This window comes from Sturnira hondurensis, unplaced genomic scaffold (genome assembly GCF_014824575.4).
Source record: "Sturnira hondurensis isolate 20B ecotype Veracruz unplaced genomic scaffold, ASM1482457v3 Scaffold0018728, whole genome shotgun sequence".
Taxonomy (NCBI): domain Eukaryota; kingdom Metazoa; phylum Chordata; class Mammalia; order Chiroptera; family Phyllostomidae; genus Sturnira; species Sturnira hondurensis.
Window position 1 is genome coordinate 19119076 of NW_028091359.1, and position 16872 is coordinate 19135947.

General features: G+C 58.7%; 1 protein-coding gene across 4 annotated transcripts in view; it reads left to right on the forward strand.

Annotated features, from left to right (window-relative positions):
* Window positions 1-3660: 3660 nt before the first annotated feature.
* DOC2B (double C2 domain beta) overlaps window positions 3661-16872 on the forward strand; it is a 33003-nt gene continuing 19791 nt past the window's right edge. For 3 of the 4 annotated variants that reach the window (XR_005070017.1, XR_005070018.1, XM_037070296.1), the window contains exons 1-4: window positions 3661-4124; window positions 12004-12083; window positions 12549-12575; window positions 15041-15115. Coding sequence is in view for 2 of the 4 variants with exons in the window: in XM_037070296.1 (XP_036926191.1) it covers window positions 3740-4124; window positions 12004-12083; window positions 12549-12575; window positions 15041-15115 (567 nt within the window). In the remaining 2 variants the exon portion in view is untranslated. The remainder of the gene's footprint in view (window positions 4125-12003; window positions 12084-12548; window positions 12576-15040; window positions 15116-16872) is intronic. The other variant, XM_037070297.1, reaches the window with a different exon arrangement.

Here is a 16872-nt window from a genome sequence, read left to right on the forward strand (position 1 = left end):
ATTCTCACAAAAATAATTGCGCATAAAATAATCCAGGGGTGCCTGATATGATGCACCCAGAGACCCGCACTACCCACGGGTGTCCCGTTGGTCCAGGTGCCAGGATCGTCCTTCCTCATCCTCCTCTATCTCATCGGACAGGAGCATTTGTGTGTTGCTGGGGGTGGGAGCTTAGAAGTCTGGGAGAGATGCAACTGGGGGAAGAAACGAGGGCATAGTGTCCCGAGGGCTTTGGCCAAAGACAGACTCTACCCACTTCACTTTGCCAAGGGCTCTTTCAAAATGCCAAGCTGCCCACTCAGCATGGGGACCGGATGTGACATGACTGATGGGGTCTGGACACATCCAGCCGCCTGAAGTCCCCCGTACACGCCAGCTGGTGCCCCAGCCTTGGCACGGCATCCACTTCTCAACACACTTTTCCCTGCGTCCACACCCAGTCCTTGCAGCAGACAGAGAGCAGCCAACTGCACTTCACTGGCAGAGAAACTGAGGCAGGCACGGGGCGTATGACGGTGTTTTGCACCAGGAAGGCAGAGGCAAGAGAATGGGTTCAGCAGTTCACTGACTCCCTGCTGCGTTCCCAGCACTGCACGGTGCACTTCTATCCATCTCCTCCTCCAGTTGTCATGGGGTTGTCTACGGCCCCCTCTCCCCCTGGGGGAGACCGAGGGTCGAAGTCAAGTCAGACACAGGAGGAAGGAGCCACTGGCTTTAGGGTCCGAGCATGCCCGACTCCCCAGCCCCCACGCTTTCCAGAAGCTGCACCCCTGCCCAGATAACACCCACTCTGCCGCTGCAGGGGCCCTACTCCATCTTGGCTGGGCTCGGGGCTGGACGAACTCAGGCCTCAGAGCTGCTCTTGGCTCAACCATCGGTGTTTCTCCAGCCAGTATCCGGGGTGCCCTGCCTCCGCGCTTGGAGTCTCAACCCCCACCCAACTTCTTCTAGGCCCTTCCCAGAGCCAGCGCCTGCAGAGCCAGGAGCCGTGAGCTGATCCTCCAGAAGGCCAGGCTGGAGCTGTCAGCCCCCTTCTGTCCCCACCCCCAGTGAACATGGGTATAGCTTTGATGTCAAAGAAACACAAGGTCAGTGAACCAAAGGGTCGCCGGTTCAATTCCCAGTCAGGGCATGTGCCTGGGTTTCAGGACAGGTCCCTGGCTGGGGCTAGGTGAGAGGCAACCAATCTATGTATCTCTCACACATTGCTGTTTCTCTCCCTCTCTTTCTCCCTCCCTTCCCCTCTCTCTAAAGATAAATAAATAAAATCTTAAAAAATAAAAAAAGAACACAGGGTCAGGGGCCAGAATATCTCCACTCATTCCCAGTCGCTTAACACCCAGAAGCCTTGGTTTCTCCAGCTGTAAGATGACGACAACACTCTTCTTACTCCTCGAGTGAATTATGAAACCATGGTTCAGAGTCTGTATTTTAATACCCTGTGTCATTACATAACCGCTTAGCCACGCAGCCACCTCTGGCACACAGGAAGTCATTCTGTGCCTATTGAAGGACTAATCCCCGCAAGCATTCCTGGAAATGAGAAACCCATCGTGCGAGGCTGCCAGGCTCTCCTCTCCTTCCCTTGGCTTTTGCCTCTCGGAAGGCCGAATTTTCTCCCCTCAGGACCCCAGATGGTCCTAGGAGCCTCCAGGTGGGTCCGTTTCCACTGTAAGTCCCGCTTACTCTGGGCCCTCTCTCTCCTCCCCTCCTCTCTCTCCTCAGTTTGAGCTGTCCCCATGTAAGAAGCCTCAGGAGAAGGTTTAGGGAACAAGGTTTGACCTGTGTTTCCAGCTGTGCTCTGATCCCTGGAGCTTCACAGGGCTGAGGAGGGAGGGGCCAGGGAGGGGAGTGGAAGCTTCGGAAAGTGAGGACACGGTTCTGATGCCAGCCCTGCCGTCAGCTTGGAGCCACCCTGGGCAAGTCCTTGTCCTCTGATTACTACACAATCTAATACTGTGTCTGATTACTACACAGTATATTGCTGTGTCTGTAGTAGACAGAATCAGCGAGATGACATCCTGAGACGTCCCCGACACAGGGTACCGTGGTTTTCAATGATGGACAGTGACCGTCACTACCCAGTGCAGAACTCACCATGAAACAGCATGGTTCTTCACCACTTCTCACCCGTGAGTCTCATCTCCCCTGGGAAAGGGGAAGAGAAACAACCGCAACCCTGCTGAACACCTCTCATCTGGCCTGTTCTGTGACCGATGGGGCCTCACCACAAGGCTGTGAGGTTTGAACTAGCCCCATTTCACAGATGAAGAAACCGAGGTTCAGAGAGATCAGATGATCTGCCAGAATGATGCACCTGGAAGTGATGAGGACCAGGCCTCCCCTCCTCTCTCCCTGCTCCCCATGCCCCCCCGCCCACGCACAGGGTTTACGTGGAGGGAAGGGCATAGGCTTGCAGCTCCTCATTCACACTCCAGGAAAGGACCCAGCCAAGAAGATAAACATTCCTAATCTGTCAGTGGAAACCAGAGAGTAAACAGGATTCTGGCCATGCCCAGGGCTTTTAGGGGACACACCTGTATAAGCAGCAGCCATTCCCAACACAGCTCTGTTTCCAGAAAGCAGGGCAGCCGCCAGGGCTGAGCTGTCTGGGATTTGTTTAGTTATCTGACCATGTGAGGCCAGAGCCAGTGGGCAGCCACACCCTGCCTCTGCACCTCGGCCTCATCCACCAGCCCCTGGGAGGGCTCCTCCCGGTGCTGCCAGCCTCACCCAGTGCCTGACCACAGCTGGTGATGGAGGTTCTCACTGGGCCTGCCCCCAGGGGTCCCTCCAAAGATTCACTGGCTAAGCGAGGGACTGAGTTGAGTTTACAGAGTGTTTGTGTGTGGTCTGAGAGGAAGTGTGAACACATAGTGCCAGCAATGACCTTGGACAGCTGAGGATGCATACATGTCTTGCTGGTGTATGAGCAGCCTGGGCCCACACTCCTAGGGGTGTGGCTGTGTGTCCCAGAAGAGGGGAGGGGTCCGGAATCCCTGATCATTTCTGTGGCGCGTTTGTGTGCCCTGGCAGGCATGGGGGTGGGGGTGTGTGGAAGACAGCGCAGTCTGCCAACCGCCTCTTTATGACCGTGTGGTTGTGTGTTGTCTCGGGTATGCTCAGCCAACTCTGTGTGGATATACATGCTTGTGTATGTGTCCTGCAGATACGAGCCGGTGGACACTCGCTGCCAAGTGTCCACACGTGTTTGTGTGTGCTCGGAGTGTCCTTGCACAGCTGCGTGAGCCCCGTGAGAGCAAATGAGACTCAGCAAGTCCTGGCACGGGCAGGAACGTGTAGAGTGTGCATCCTGCGTGTCCCTCCTCAGCTCCCAGCTTGTCCTGCGAGATCGTGCGTGAGTGGAAGGCGCGCAGGTGGCCCTGCCTCCCGGGTGTGCGCGCGCGGGGTCCCGGGCCGGCGCGCGCCGGGGTGAGTGCGAGTTGAGTGCAGCGCGGCTCGGCTCGCTCGGCTCGGCGCCGCCCGCGCAGCCCGCGCGCTCGCACTGCTCGGTTGCTACCCGGGTGACGCGGGCTGGGCCCGCCCCCTGCCTGCTGGCCCCTGCACTCACTCGCGCCCGCCGCCGCCGAGCGGGTAGCAGCCGCGACAGGGCCGTCCTGGGGCGCCGCCGGCGCTGCCCAAACGCCCCCGTCGCTCCCCACCGGCCCGCTGAGCCGCCCCGGGCCGGGGCCGCGCCAGACCAGGCCGGGCTGCGCCCGGGCGGGACCGCGCTGCCTGCATGACCCTCCGGCGGCGCGGGGAGAAGGCGACCATCAGCATCCAGGAGCATATGGCCATCGACGTGTGCCCCGGCCCCATCCGACCCATCAAGCAGATCTCCGACTACTTCCCCCGCTTCCCGCGGGGCCTGCCCCCGGCCACCGGGCCCCGCGCCGCTGCACCTCCGGACGCCCCCGCGCGCCCAGCCGAAGCCAGCGCTGGCCGCCGCAGCCCCTCCGACGGCGCCCGCGACGACGACGAGGATGTGGACCAACTCTTCGGAGCCTACGGCGCCAGCCCGGGCCCCAGCCCGGGCCCCAGCCCCGGCCCCAGCCCTGCGCGGCCGCCCGCCAAGCCGCCCGAGGAGGAGGCAGACGCCGACGGCTACGAGTCCGACGACTGCAGTAAGTTTCCAAGTCGCTGACTCCGCGCCCCCGCCCGTGGCTCGGTTTCTAACGCGCTCGCTAACCTCGCCGCCCCCCGCTCCCCCTGCGGTCTCCCGCGGCCCCTCGGCACGCGCGCCCCGCCGGGTCGCGGCCCCCTGCCCGTTCCGCGCGCTCTCCGCGCGCCCTGCACACCCGGCCCCGACATTTCCCTCTACCCCGACCGAAGAGGTGGGAAGTTTGGGGGCGACCCGTGGGGCTGTCCCATTTCCGAGGTCCAGCTCCCTGGAGCCCGCGCCGCACCCTCTCTCCGCCTGCCGCCAGGAGCTCCGGCGCGGGCGGCAGCTTTTGTTCCCCGGGAAGGGCGGAGCTGCGCCCTGGGGAAACACCAGTTGCTGCTGCCCGCGCGGTAGCTCTCTGCCCGGGAGTCCTCTGCGGGTGGCCCCTCGGCCGAGGATCGGACCAGAGCGGCAGGGGCGCGTGGCCAAGGGCGGGGACCGGCCGGCCTCCCGGGTGGGCCCGGCGGCCCGCGGAGCGCGGCGGATTTGCTGCCTCGCGGACCAAGGACCAGTGGACTGCGGGGCCGCTTGTCCTTTGGGAAAACCTTGGCGATTCCCCCTCCCGCGTCTGTGGACCCCCGCCACAACGCTCGCGCGGGCCGCCCGCCTTCGCCCACCTGTTACTCCCGCTTCCCCTGCCAGGAAGGGCCCCCAGCCCGCACCTCCTCCTCCGGGGACTGGGCCCCCAGCCCCAGTGAGCAGGCAAGCACTGGGGGTCCCCGGGGCCGGGGCCGGGCCGGCAGGCACTGCTGGCGCCCTTCGCGTCTCCGAGGGCGACTGCCGCGCCCGCCCCGGGACTGGAGGGGAAATGGAAGCTGAAGAGGTCGCTACCGGTGCGGAAGGGGTTTGAGCGGGATGGGGGCGGGGAGGGGGGAAGCTCTGCTTGCAAGGCCCCCGGCCCAGCTGCAGCCCCAGCCACGTCCCTCTCAGACCTGGAAGACCAGCGTCAAACGCCAGCCCTGCCTAGGATGTGGACCTTTCCGAGCAGGGGTCACTCGCGGGCGTCTCCAAGGCCCACCCGGCCCCATCCCCTGCGCAGCGCAGCGAGGTTGGCTATGCCTGGCTTGGGTGCTCGCGAGAGCCTCGGGCTGGGGGTCTGTAGTTTCCCCTACGGTAAAAGGTGCCTCTGGAAGCTGATGGTGGGGGCTATCAGCACGACCGGGGTGGGAAGGAGGGAGAGGGTGGCGGGTCTCTCGACGCCTACCTAAGGGGGCCCAGGAGGAGTGAGCAGGAGGCCCATCAGCTGAGGTGGGTCGGGGACCAGGCCTGTGGGGGAAACTGCCTGCTCTGCACTTTCCCTGGGCCTGGGCCCCAACCCTGTGGCCAGAGGTTCCTCTCTTGAGGCCCTGCCCCGACCCCGCGTGGGGGTGGAGAGCAGCAGCCCTGTACCTCCACTTTTCTGCCAGCTTGGGGAGATTGCATTGGGAGAGTTTATTGGCCTCAGGGCTGTGCCCTGGATCTCCCCCTCCGTTCCTGGCACCCTTGGCAAAGTGCACTGCCTTACTTTCTGTGTTCCTGGGCAGGCCCTAACTGGGACCAAGTCACCCCTTCCGACACCCTGAACCCAAAGTCACCTCCTGAAGAAGGGATGGGGAGCGCATTCCCGTTTCTGGCATCTCTTCTTCCACCCCAAGGGAGTGAGGGGGCAGAGCAGGGCTTCTGCCTGAACTCAGGCAGCCCTTGGGGTGCCACCCAAGGTTCCCTGGATGACATACAACAAAGAGGTGAGAAATTTGGTCACATCTTTTGGCTACCCCTGACCCACCGACAAGGAGAGGACCAGAAATTCCAAAACTCAGGCCAACTGCCACATCTCCAGTCCGTCAGCTCAGCAGTCCCGCATGGGGCACTGTCCCAGCAGCAGAGAGGGGTCGGAGCTGGGGCCCCAGGCCCAGCGAGCTCACTGTCCTAGCCGGGGCAGGCTCCCTTGGGGTCAGCAGTAGGGGGCAGTCCCAGACACAGCCTCCCCAGCCTGGTCTGCGGGCTGGCCACACCCCACCGCCAGGGCACCCTGCTAAAAAGAGCCAGGGCAGAGGGAGTGAGTCTGAACGGGGCCAGCCGGGGCCCCTCACCCCCTTCAGGGAGCAGCCTGTCCTGGGCTTGGGTCCCATCAGTGGCTGAGCAAACCCCAGCACAAGAGCACAGAAATCTTGGCTTCTGCACACAAGGGGACTAAGTTCTGGGGCAACAGCACTCTGAGGCCACATCCCCCTCTCGGCTCTGACCACCAGATCCCTAGGATAAGCCTAAATAATTCAAGCCAGATGGTTCTTTACCGCTTTAGCCAGGGTTATGCTATTTGCTGCCCTAATTATTGGATTATCTCTCTTCTAACAACAACAACAACAAAAAATTAGGGCAGTTGCTCTCTTGTCCAAGGCCAAGAGTGAAGTGCTCTTTATTCATTTGGCCTTTCCTTCTCTTTAAAGCTCATCCATCCTTATTAAGTCACCTCAAGTCACAAGCACAAAGCTGACATGTTCCAAACTGATCTAATAGAGGAGTAATGACGGACAGAAAACGTGGTGAATGGTAGAAGTGCCCCCCCACCCCACTCCAGATGGTCCACAGAGCACCCAGCTGAGCTGGGCTCCAAAGCTTCTGCCCTCCAGACGGGCCCCATGGCCTGCCCTCCGGGTGCGCCTCTTCCTGCCCACCCACTCTCCACCTATGAAAACCCGGTCTGTTCTTCAAAGCTGTGAAGACTAGAATACTTTGGGTTGTAGTAGCAGAAAACTGAAAGTATGTTAAACACCGAGGACCATTGAGGTCAGTGGCACCAGGGCAGATTTATGCAGCAGCTCATTGGTTAATCAATGGTGGTGGTTCTGTTTGTCTTTCCACTTAGCCATGCTCATTTCCTCTTAGGCGGGCCTCCCTCGTAGTCCACGGTGGCTGCTGCAGATCCAGCCATCACAGGATAAGATCTTAGCTTTGCTAAGAATCAGTTTCCTCTCTCATGTCTCATTTTAAGAGCAAGGAAAGCTCTCTCAGAATCCCCAGGAGACCTGTCCTTCTGCCTCATTGGCCAGAATTGCATTATGTGCCCATGTTTGCACCTGCCCTGCAGGATTCAGCCTGGGCCTGGGCCAGGACTTACATCACGGAAGCCTGGAGCAAGAAAAGAGTGCAGACTCACTGTTAGGCCTGCCCCGAAGACACTCACCTGGTGCCATTTCTTGGACCCCGCTGGCAGTGACTTCCCTCCCTCTGAGCCAGCATGTCCAGCCTGGACATGTTCTTATGCACTCGGCACCACAAGACCACCTCTGTGCCAGGCATGGAGATTCGAGAGTGGCCGAGATACAGTCTCCGACCTCAGGCAGTTTATGAAAATCAACATGTACAAACAGGCCAGCAACCAGGTCAGCAGGGCAAGACCCCGACAGGAGGCGTGGCCTGGAGAGCGCCCCCGCAGAGAGCACCCTGCGCAGGGGCTGGAGGGACTGCCCTGGGCACGGGTGCAGAGGTGTAGGAAAGAGCCCGGTGGAGGCAGAACAGTAAGCTGAAGTGGAAAAAAATTAATGATGAGGCCAAAGCCACCATGTCTCAGAGGAACAGAGGACCTTGAATGCCACACTGAGGTGGCTGAAATGAGTCCAGGAGGGAGTGGAGAACCTTTGAACAATTTAAAGCAGGGGATGAATAGATTTATAAAAGCCCAAACCCTCTGCCTCTGAGCTCCTGGGGAAGCAGGGACACATGACTCATCCCTCTCTGTATCCCCTGCAGTGCCCGGCACAGTGCCTCAGTTTCCCCAACCACGAGATGCTTTCAACTCAGGTTTCATCATTTATTCGATTTTTAAAACAATTTGAGAGACTGATGATTTTCTTTAAAAAAAAATTGAGCAGCAGATTTCCTATTCCCAAGAGTGTACGGGTGAGGAAAGTCCAGGCGCAAACCAAGGTCAAAGTGATGCTGTCAGTCTCCATCAGCAGAGCAGAGGGATGTCCAGCCTTATAGGCACCAACAGGGGCTGGAGCTTGATTTCCTCGGAATTGGCCCCATTAAAGCTCTATAATTACCAACAAGCGAGTGACAACTCTCAAAGGCCCATTAGTGACCAACGCTCATTATTTTTCCAAGGATGTAAACTTTAGCCGGGACACGTGATTTGAGTGAGTCAAGGGCAGGGCCCCGGGGCTCACACGGACAAGGCCTTCGCCTGCCCTGAGGGCCCTCCTCACCCAGGCCTCAAGCCTAGGGAGTGTCTGCAATTCCGAGGCCCCCCTGCGGGGCATGGCCAAGCCGTTCATGGTCCCTAAGAGCAATTCTGCTTTTCTCTCTTGTTTTCTCCATTGCATTCTCCTGAAATTTCAGCTAAACTAAGTGGTAGACAAAAAAATATGGAAGCCACTAAGCTTTAAGACAGGAACTATCAGGATGGAAATGAGGCCTAGATTCTGCCCTGGCTGGGTGGTTGAGTTGGTTGGAGTATCATCTGTGCACCAAAAGGTTGCAGGTTCAATTCCCAGTCAGGGCGCACACTTGGGTTGCAGATTTGACCCCCAGTCGGGGTGTGTATGCGAGACGGCCAACCGATGTTTCTCTCATTCATGTTTCTCTCTCTCTCTCTCCAATCAATGAACATATCCTCCGGTGAGGATTTAAAAAAAAGAGGCCTAGATTCTGTGTCCAGCTCTGCTGTGCCACCCTGAACAGGTCACCTGCCCTCTCTGAGCCTCATTTCTCTGAACAGGAAGTGAAGACTTTAGACTACAACGCACTGAGAGAGCCCCACCACTGTGAAGTCCCTCAAAATGGTCACTAAGCCCTGGCTGGTCTGGCTCAGCTGGTCGCTGTGTCCTCCCACAGACTTGAAGGTCTCAGGTTCCATTCCCCGTCAGGTCAACAGAACTAGATCGCAGGTTCGATCCCCAATCGGGGCACATATGGGAGGCAACCAATCGATGTTTCTCACATCAATGTCTCTCTCCCCCACCCCACCCCAAAGCAATGAAAACAATGAAAAAAAAGTCCTCAGATGAGGGTTAAAAAATAATAATAAAAATAAATGCTGACTGAGCTTCTATTTATAAACTATTATTTCTTACAAAACTTTTATTGAAGTTCAAAGAAATTCATCAACCTCACCCTGGGGCGACCTAAACATGTTATTCCTTCCAGAAAGTGGTAACAGGTGTGAGCTCCACTGAGCCTCGGCCGTCCTCAAACGGGGGAGTCTGGTGACCCAGCGGAAAGGGCTCCCCTCCCCTCTGGAGACCCTTCCTCTGGGTCTCCAGACTCCTCTCCTGGAGCTATTTCCCCGTGGGAAGCAGATGGTGCCTCCAGCGCCCTGGCTTGTCCTTCTCTGGGATTGGGAAGCAGGCAGAGATCACGGAGTGTGCATTTTAACATGCGGGCATCACGGGAAGAGCAGCAGGAGGGAGGTCGGTTTGCATGGACTGGCCACGTGAGCTGAACATCTGCTCTTTGCTGGTGTCCCAGGTGCAGCTGAGGCATGGCCCCTGCTCCCCGGAGGCTAATGTCTGGGAGCAGCAAGTCACGGATAGGCCTGAACTGAACAGCAGAGTGATGGCCTGTCGTGTGAAGCCAACAGCTTTGGAGAATATTATTACAAAAGCATAGGCCTGAAGAATGTTGGGCCCAAGTGTAGTTGTTAGAGGCACGGCGATATATACCTCACCTAGAGCGCCCTCACCTGCCCACCTGCTTGGGGAGCTAGGAATACAGGCAGAAAAAGGCTAGAGGCAGCCTTAAAGTAACAGTGTTTTCAGAAAAGGAAAAAAGAAAACTTCCCCTAGGCTCCACTCAAGGCCTGTTGACTCCTAATTGGCCACGATTCTAACAAGTATTCTCACTTGGTTTCAGAGAATAAACAAGTAAGTGCTGAATGGGAGGGAGCCGGTCTGTGCTGGGAGATGCAAGAGCTCTCTGACAGGAGTTCCGAGCTCACGGCAAAGCAGGAGGCAGAGAATGAGGAAAACCAGGGGTCGCCTGGTGGGGGAACCGCCTCGCACCCCGTTCCCTGTCTGTGCCAGGGCTGCTCCACAGAGCAGTAGTTGTCATCATAGCAATGACTCAGGTTACCCAGAAAAGTGTAGGTGACGGTTGCCTGTGCGACTCACAAAGCCTGGGAGGAGAGTGATCCAGTTTGGAGCGAGTTCATTCCGGAAGGTGTCTCAGAGGGGCAAGTACAGTTATCTGGAAAAGTCACCGAAATGGATCTGCTCCTATAATTATCTCCCGAGCACTTTCTGTACCGCGGGCGTGTTTTACAGCATGGTGCTGTGACGTGGGTGCTCCAGTGCCTCCATCTTGTGGAGGAAACTGAGGCAGGGAGAGGCTAGGTAAGCTGCCAGAGGTCACACAGCAAGGAAGTACAGAGTCGGGATTTGAACCCAGGGTCATGTGCCCCCCAGGCAAAGACAGAGACGTGGGCTGTGTGCCTTGTCCTGTGTTAGAAGTTGGGGAGCAAGACACAGATGACGCACCATCACTTTGGAATGAAGGGTGCTCCAGTGCCCCGGCTTTGATTTGCCTGTTTCTCTGCAGCCCCAAAATTTTGCCATGCTTGGGCCCCCATATGAACCCGGGACCTGCACGCAGTATGGTCCCTGTGACAACCCCCTCAGCTCCAGCGTTGTCACAGTGAGGAGGCATCTGTAGTTCAGACCTGAATAGGTGGGTGTGGCTAGGCCCATGGTGGGTGTGGCCCTCCCCACCATCACTCTGCCACTGTGCCTGCCACCCTCTTGTTGATCTGTGATTGGATGCCCCTTTCCCAGCCCCACTGTGCAATGGTCAACTCCTATTCAGCCTTCAGGCATCACCTCCTCCAGGAAGCCTTCCCTGAGGGTCACAATTCACATCAAGGCCAGGCACCCCTGTCACTCCTGATCCACCAGACTCTATTATGGCAAATTCTTTTCATTTGTTACTCCCATTGAGCTGTGCTTTCCTTGGGGCCAAAATAAGGCTTATTATCTTCATCCCTAAAGTCTGCATATGACAGACATTTGGTAAGGAATGAATGAATGAATGAAGTAGATACCAGTTGACCAGCCCAGGAGGCTTCAAGCAGGTCTGGACTTCTAAAGGCCTCCTGTGAGTGAGCACTTGCTATCCAGAGACTCGCCCCAGGTCCACTCCCACCATAGCCCACATCTTCATGCCGGGAGCCACGTCAACACGGGAGGCCACAGCTGCCAAGTGTGATTGCCCCCAAGGGTGGCAGCTGCACCCAATTATCGCTGCATTCCCTGCCTAGCCCTTGGGAATCCCCCACTGCCCTTACGAGGCTTGGTGGTGACACAGCACAAGGACTCAGCTGGCTCTGCAGAGCCCGCCCAGGCCCCGGAGGGACCGGAGTCCTGGGAGCTGCACCCTGAGTGTTGCTGGGAGGTGGGCGAGGGGAACAGCCAGTCAGCTTGCCAGGCCTGCAGCCTGGCAAAGCCTTGTCTCTTCTGCCTTCTCACATACCCCTTGTGACGGCTAACACATGAGGAGAACTGAGACTGAGGCCCAGAGTGCCAGGTGCTCCTTCAGCCCAGTGCCTGGTACATGTGTGGGTGCTGCTCGGGCTGGCCCCAGGGTCCACATCACAGCCCAGGTGTTCAGGGCCTGGGTCTCCCTCTTGGGCCTCCACTCACAGGGTCTGGGGGCCACTGACCTAGCCTTTCTGAGCCTCAGCCCTTCATCCAGAAAGTGGGAACAATACTGCTCACTTCCCAGGCTTGGGAAGCTAGGTGGAGGGACTGACGTGCCTTGCTGGTGGCGGTCGCTGTGGCACCGGCACCCTGTTGGACCTCCCAGAGGTGGGTGACACTCCTCCACTGTGCAGTGGAGGCATGACCTGAGCCCCCGTTTATCTGCAGCTGCCCTGGGCACGCTGGACTTCAGCCTCCTCTACGACCAGGAGAACAACGCCCTGCACTGCACCATCAGCAAGGCCAAGGTAGGCCCCAGAGCCCTCCATCCCCAGGCCCTGGTCCTGGAGGCGGGGCTCAGGGTGGTAGGCCAATCCCCCTGCCCCGCCCATTCCCTGGTGTAAGGCTGTGTGGGAGCAGGGCCTGGAGGGGATTTTCGCCTAAATCATCTCAGCTGCCCTAAAAAGCCCTAAAAAGACAGAAGTGTGAGGGAAGGAGCAGAATCCGAGAAAGAGAAGGGGAACAAGAGGGTGGAGGCCTGGGCGGGACTTTCAGGGGACTGAGGCCCCCTGAGCTGGCACAGGGCTGTTGAGCAGGGGAAGGGTGCTGAGGCCTCTGGATGCTGAGGCCACTCTAGGCAGGACAGTCATCTTCGGGTCTCAGGGCCGGGGCCTTGCTCTCTGGGTCGGGGCCGGGCTGGCGCTCGCCCGCACTGTGTTCTCAGCCACCCTGTTCCCTGCCTGCCCCCCTGCATCGCTCCCTCGGGGAGGAAGGTGCCCAAGCTGATGTTCTCTCCAAAGGTAAGGACGGCGGTGTAGCCCAGTAGGACCTCCCAGTAGAGTCGCAGAAGGGCCTGGGCCTGGCTCAGATCCAGGAGCTGCCTGGGCCCAGACCCCCCCAGAGTCCCTGTACCCCCACAGTCCCCCAGCCTGCAAGCTTCTCCACCCTCCCTCCCACCTACGGTGGGACAGGTTGCCTGCCACTGCCCCAGCCGGGCCCCTCCCAGCTTGGGCCCCACCCCTGGACTGCCAGGGAAGGGGTGAGGGTCGTCCCGTTGGGCACCTAGAGGCCTGCACCCTCCATCCCGACCCCACCCTGTCCTCTGGGAGCTGTTTGGGCAGCGATGTGGAGCATGCCCAGCCTGGCACAGCCGGGGCCCCGGACCTGCCCCGGGGACGGGCGGAGAACCCGGTGACCCGCAGCTAGGCCAAGGTGGAGGGCAGAAGGCAAAGTGCAGACAGACCCAGCTGTCTACAGGGAGCTCAGGTATGGGGACGGAATGGACACTGGCTGCCCAGTCACTCTGAGCCATCCCTTCTCCTCCCCACCCCAGACACAGGGCCCTCCGGTGCTGTATGCCCCGCCTTCCCGACCCGTGCTCCAGAGGGCCTGTGCAGGTGTAGTGGGGTGCAGATGTGTGTGTGCATGTACAGGCCTCTGGGCACCTGCGTGTGCACACATGTGTGTGTTCACTTAGGGGAGTGTCACTTGAGGCATTTGAGGTGGGGGATGGGAGGACCCCGAGCCATGGCAGTTTCCTCGTTCTCCAGGTCATTCCCTGCTTAGATCTAGTTCTGTAGAGGAGAGGGTGGCACAGGCATGAGAGGAGCCCTGGGGCGCAGAAACCTGAGGCAGGGCTGACAGCAGAGCCCCTCAGGGGCCTCTGGGAGGAGGCCAAATGCCCTGGTGACAGACCCTGGTTTGGCCACCTGCTCCTGGATAAGCGGAGCAGCCTCAGTGTGCTCACCTGTGACCCAGGAGGAGCCATCCTCACCCATTCGGTGGCCGCGAGCATCAGATGATCGAGTACCAGATGCCACCCTGGGGCACGGTTCCAGGTGGCAGGCACCCACCCAGGTGCACATGGACACGAGGGCCCTCCTGTCCACAGAGGAGTTACAAAAACTGGCAGACCCCCAGTCTGGGCACTTCGAGGGAGCAGGCAAGAGGCCAAGAGAGGGACTCAAGTTTGGAAGGGCTGCCTCACTGCAGTGGCCCTCCAAGCGCCTCTGAGCCAAGCCTCGTCCAGAGTGGCCCCCCGCAGGCAGTGCGGAGCTCAGATGCCCCTCTCCTGCCCTCAGCCGCTTCTCCTGCTTCTTTCCAGGGAGCTAGCATGTAGAAAAAGGGGAGTGAACCCCTGCTGTCCAGGCCCTGGGTCAGCATTACCTCAACTTGCACTCCAGCCCTGGGAAGTGCGACTGTTAACCCCTTTTGCAGATGGTGAAGCTGAGGCTCAGGACACCAAGAAACTCCTTCCCTCACCCAACTCAAATGCAGGAGCTGCCTGGCCCGGTCAGCATGGCTCTGAACCCTGTGTGCCCCTCACAGAAGCAGAGCAGCAGGTGGTCAGAGGTGCCCCCCTGGGGGCTCCTTTAAACCGAGGTGGGGGCAGGGGCAGGAGAAGAGCCTTAGCTCCCCGGGGGCGGGGTGGGGGGGCTGGTCACGGACAGCGGACCAGCTCACCTCTGAGGGACACCATGGGTTGTCAGCTTGGCTTACACAGGCCACAGCTGCCTCCCTACGTCCCTGTGCACCATCTCATAAAGAAAAGGTACAGTTTTCAGAAACAAGAGCAGGCATGAGGTCAGCTAAGCCCTGTCTCTGCATGAGTCCGCTGGTTGCCTGGCTGAGCACACCGATTGTTCCGAGAGTGAGGGATGCCACCTTGTGGAGGGACCCTCCGAGGCCACCAGCCAGCTGTGTGGCCTCCACAGGCACAGTCGGGCTGGGCACTGTGGCAAATCCAGGGGGAAACTGAGCCTGGTCTCCAGGACATAGACCATTTTCCACAGCTACAGAGGGCCGTATGCGGGCGGGTGGACAGGTGGTCCTGTGGGTTTGGGGCCAGTGAGGGAAGTTTTGTTTGGAGAGTTCGAGGAAGGAATACAGGAAGAAGGAAGGGCCTGACCAAAGCTTGGTAATGAAGACCTCATGCAGAGAAAGGTGAGTCACCTGGCCCCCACCACCTGGCCCCCACCACCTGGCCTCCACGATAAGGAGAAGAGGAAGAGAAAGGCTGCTCTGACCAACATCCCATGGCCGCCCTGGGCCAGGACAGTTGCGGGAGAGAGACCATGCCAGCACTGAGCCCCCTCACTGCCCCTTCTCAGAGTGCAATGCCAGGGGGCTTCTGTGAGGAGGGTCATGAACGACTGAGCCAGGTGGCCCAGAGAACAAGGGGTACCTGATGACCCTGGCACCAGGAGGCCCTGGCGGCTCCGTGTCCCTGACCCCCAGTTCACGGCCTTCGCTGTTCTCTGCTCAGGGCCTGAAGCCGATGGACCACAACGGGCTGGCGGACCCCTATGTCAAGCTGCACCTGCTGCCCGGAGCCAGTAAGGTGAGGGGGTCTGCCTGCTGTGACGGGGGCCCAGGCTGGGCTTGGGGCACCCAGGGAGGCCCGTAGATCTCACACCTGCCTCAGCCCAAGCAAGCTGATGGGACCGCAGTCATTCACCTCCACCCAAGCACCTGGTCAGTCCCACACCCTCAGGACCTCCCAGGGACCTAAGGTCAGTACTGCCTGCCTGCTGAGCTTGCAAAATTCTCCAGAGAATTTCCAGGCCAGCATTTCACAAGGAGCAATCTTAGCTGGAGATTAATATTATGTTTTTTAAAAAGGGTTCTGCCTTGGTTGGTTGCACAGTGGGTTGGAGCATCATCCTGTACACCAAGAGGTCGCAGGTTCAATTCTGGGTCAGAGCACATACAGGAGGCAAAATGATCAATGTTTCTGTCTCTCTTTCTCCCTCCCTGCTTTCCTCTCTCTCTAAAGTCAATAAAAACATATCCTGCCCTGGCTGATGTGGCTCAGTGGATTGAGCGCTGGCCTATGAACCAAAGGGTCACCAGTTTGATTCCCATGTAGAGCACATGCCTGGCTTCTGGGCCAGGTCCCCAGTAGGGGGCGTGCAAGAGGCAGCCACATGCTGTTTCTCTCCCTCTCTTTCTCTCTCCCTTCCTCTCTCTAAAAATAAATAAATACACTCTTTTTAAAAAAACATATCCTGGGGTGAAAATTTAAAATAAATAAATCAAAGGGTTCTGTGGTTGGAAAACATTGTCAGCCAGGTTTCTTCACTGCAGGCCTTGTCAGAGCCTCTAATGTGCTGACGGCCTGCTCTGTGATAGTCCACCAAGGGGCTGAGTGGACAGCGCCTGCCCGGTGTGTCCACAGAACCCATGTTCCCATGCCAGACGACCCAGCAGGCAGACCAAGCGTGTGGTGCATCTGGGAAAAGAGAGAGAAAAAATTTAGTAAAATTGGCTATAAAACAGAAGCACCAAGGCAACAGCCCTGGAAGATCAACTCTTCACAGACTTCCTCTCATGTGCCTTACAGCTCCGTGTCGTTTCCTTTTACATTTCATGGAGGGAAGGTCACGTCCGCTTTTCAGATTTGGGTCTTGCCCCTGCCCTGGGGCCCACAGACATCTCAAGGGGTGAGCTGTGCAGACTCCGTGTCAAGGGGGGACTCAACTACCAACCAGCAGTTTTGTTTCTAGTGGAGACCAGTGAGAACGCAGGAGCCCACGGGACACAGGACACGGGAGTATGAGCAGCACAGCCCTGCGACTGGTGTCCTTGTCCTGGCCCCTTTCTCTGAAGCCAAGAGTGAGGGAATCCCTTCTGGGCCCTCAAGTGGCCTGAAAGGGAGGAAGAGCCAGTCATGGGAGCGCCCTCTGGGCAGAGCGCCTCCCTGGCCGCTGAGGGACTCTCCTGGGCCAGCTAGGCATCCTGCCCACAGCTGAGTAGCCACGGGCTGTGGGGCCTGAGCCGACGCTGAGGCTCAAACCCTCGGACCAGGGTGCAGGGCTGAGGCTCACCCCCACCCAGAACCACCCAAAGTCTGGGAGGGCAGGGCCGTAGGGGAATGACGGTGGCCCTGCAGTGCTGGGCTCCCCGCTGCTGGGCTCTACATTAGGGCTCCACATCGTCCTGCTGCCCTTGGAACGTGCCGGGCTGAAGGCCTTGGGACCGGGGGACGTGCCCCACTCAGGAGCTCAGGGACTATAGTCCCTAGACTCCTGGGACCTAGAATGGCAGTGCCTGGAGGCTGAGTTGTGGGGACCCTCACAGGATTTTCCAAATGGGCAT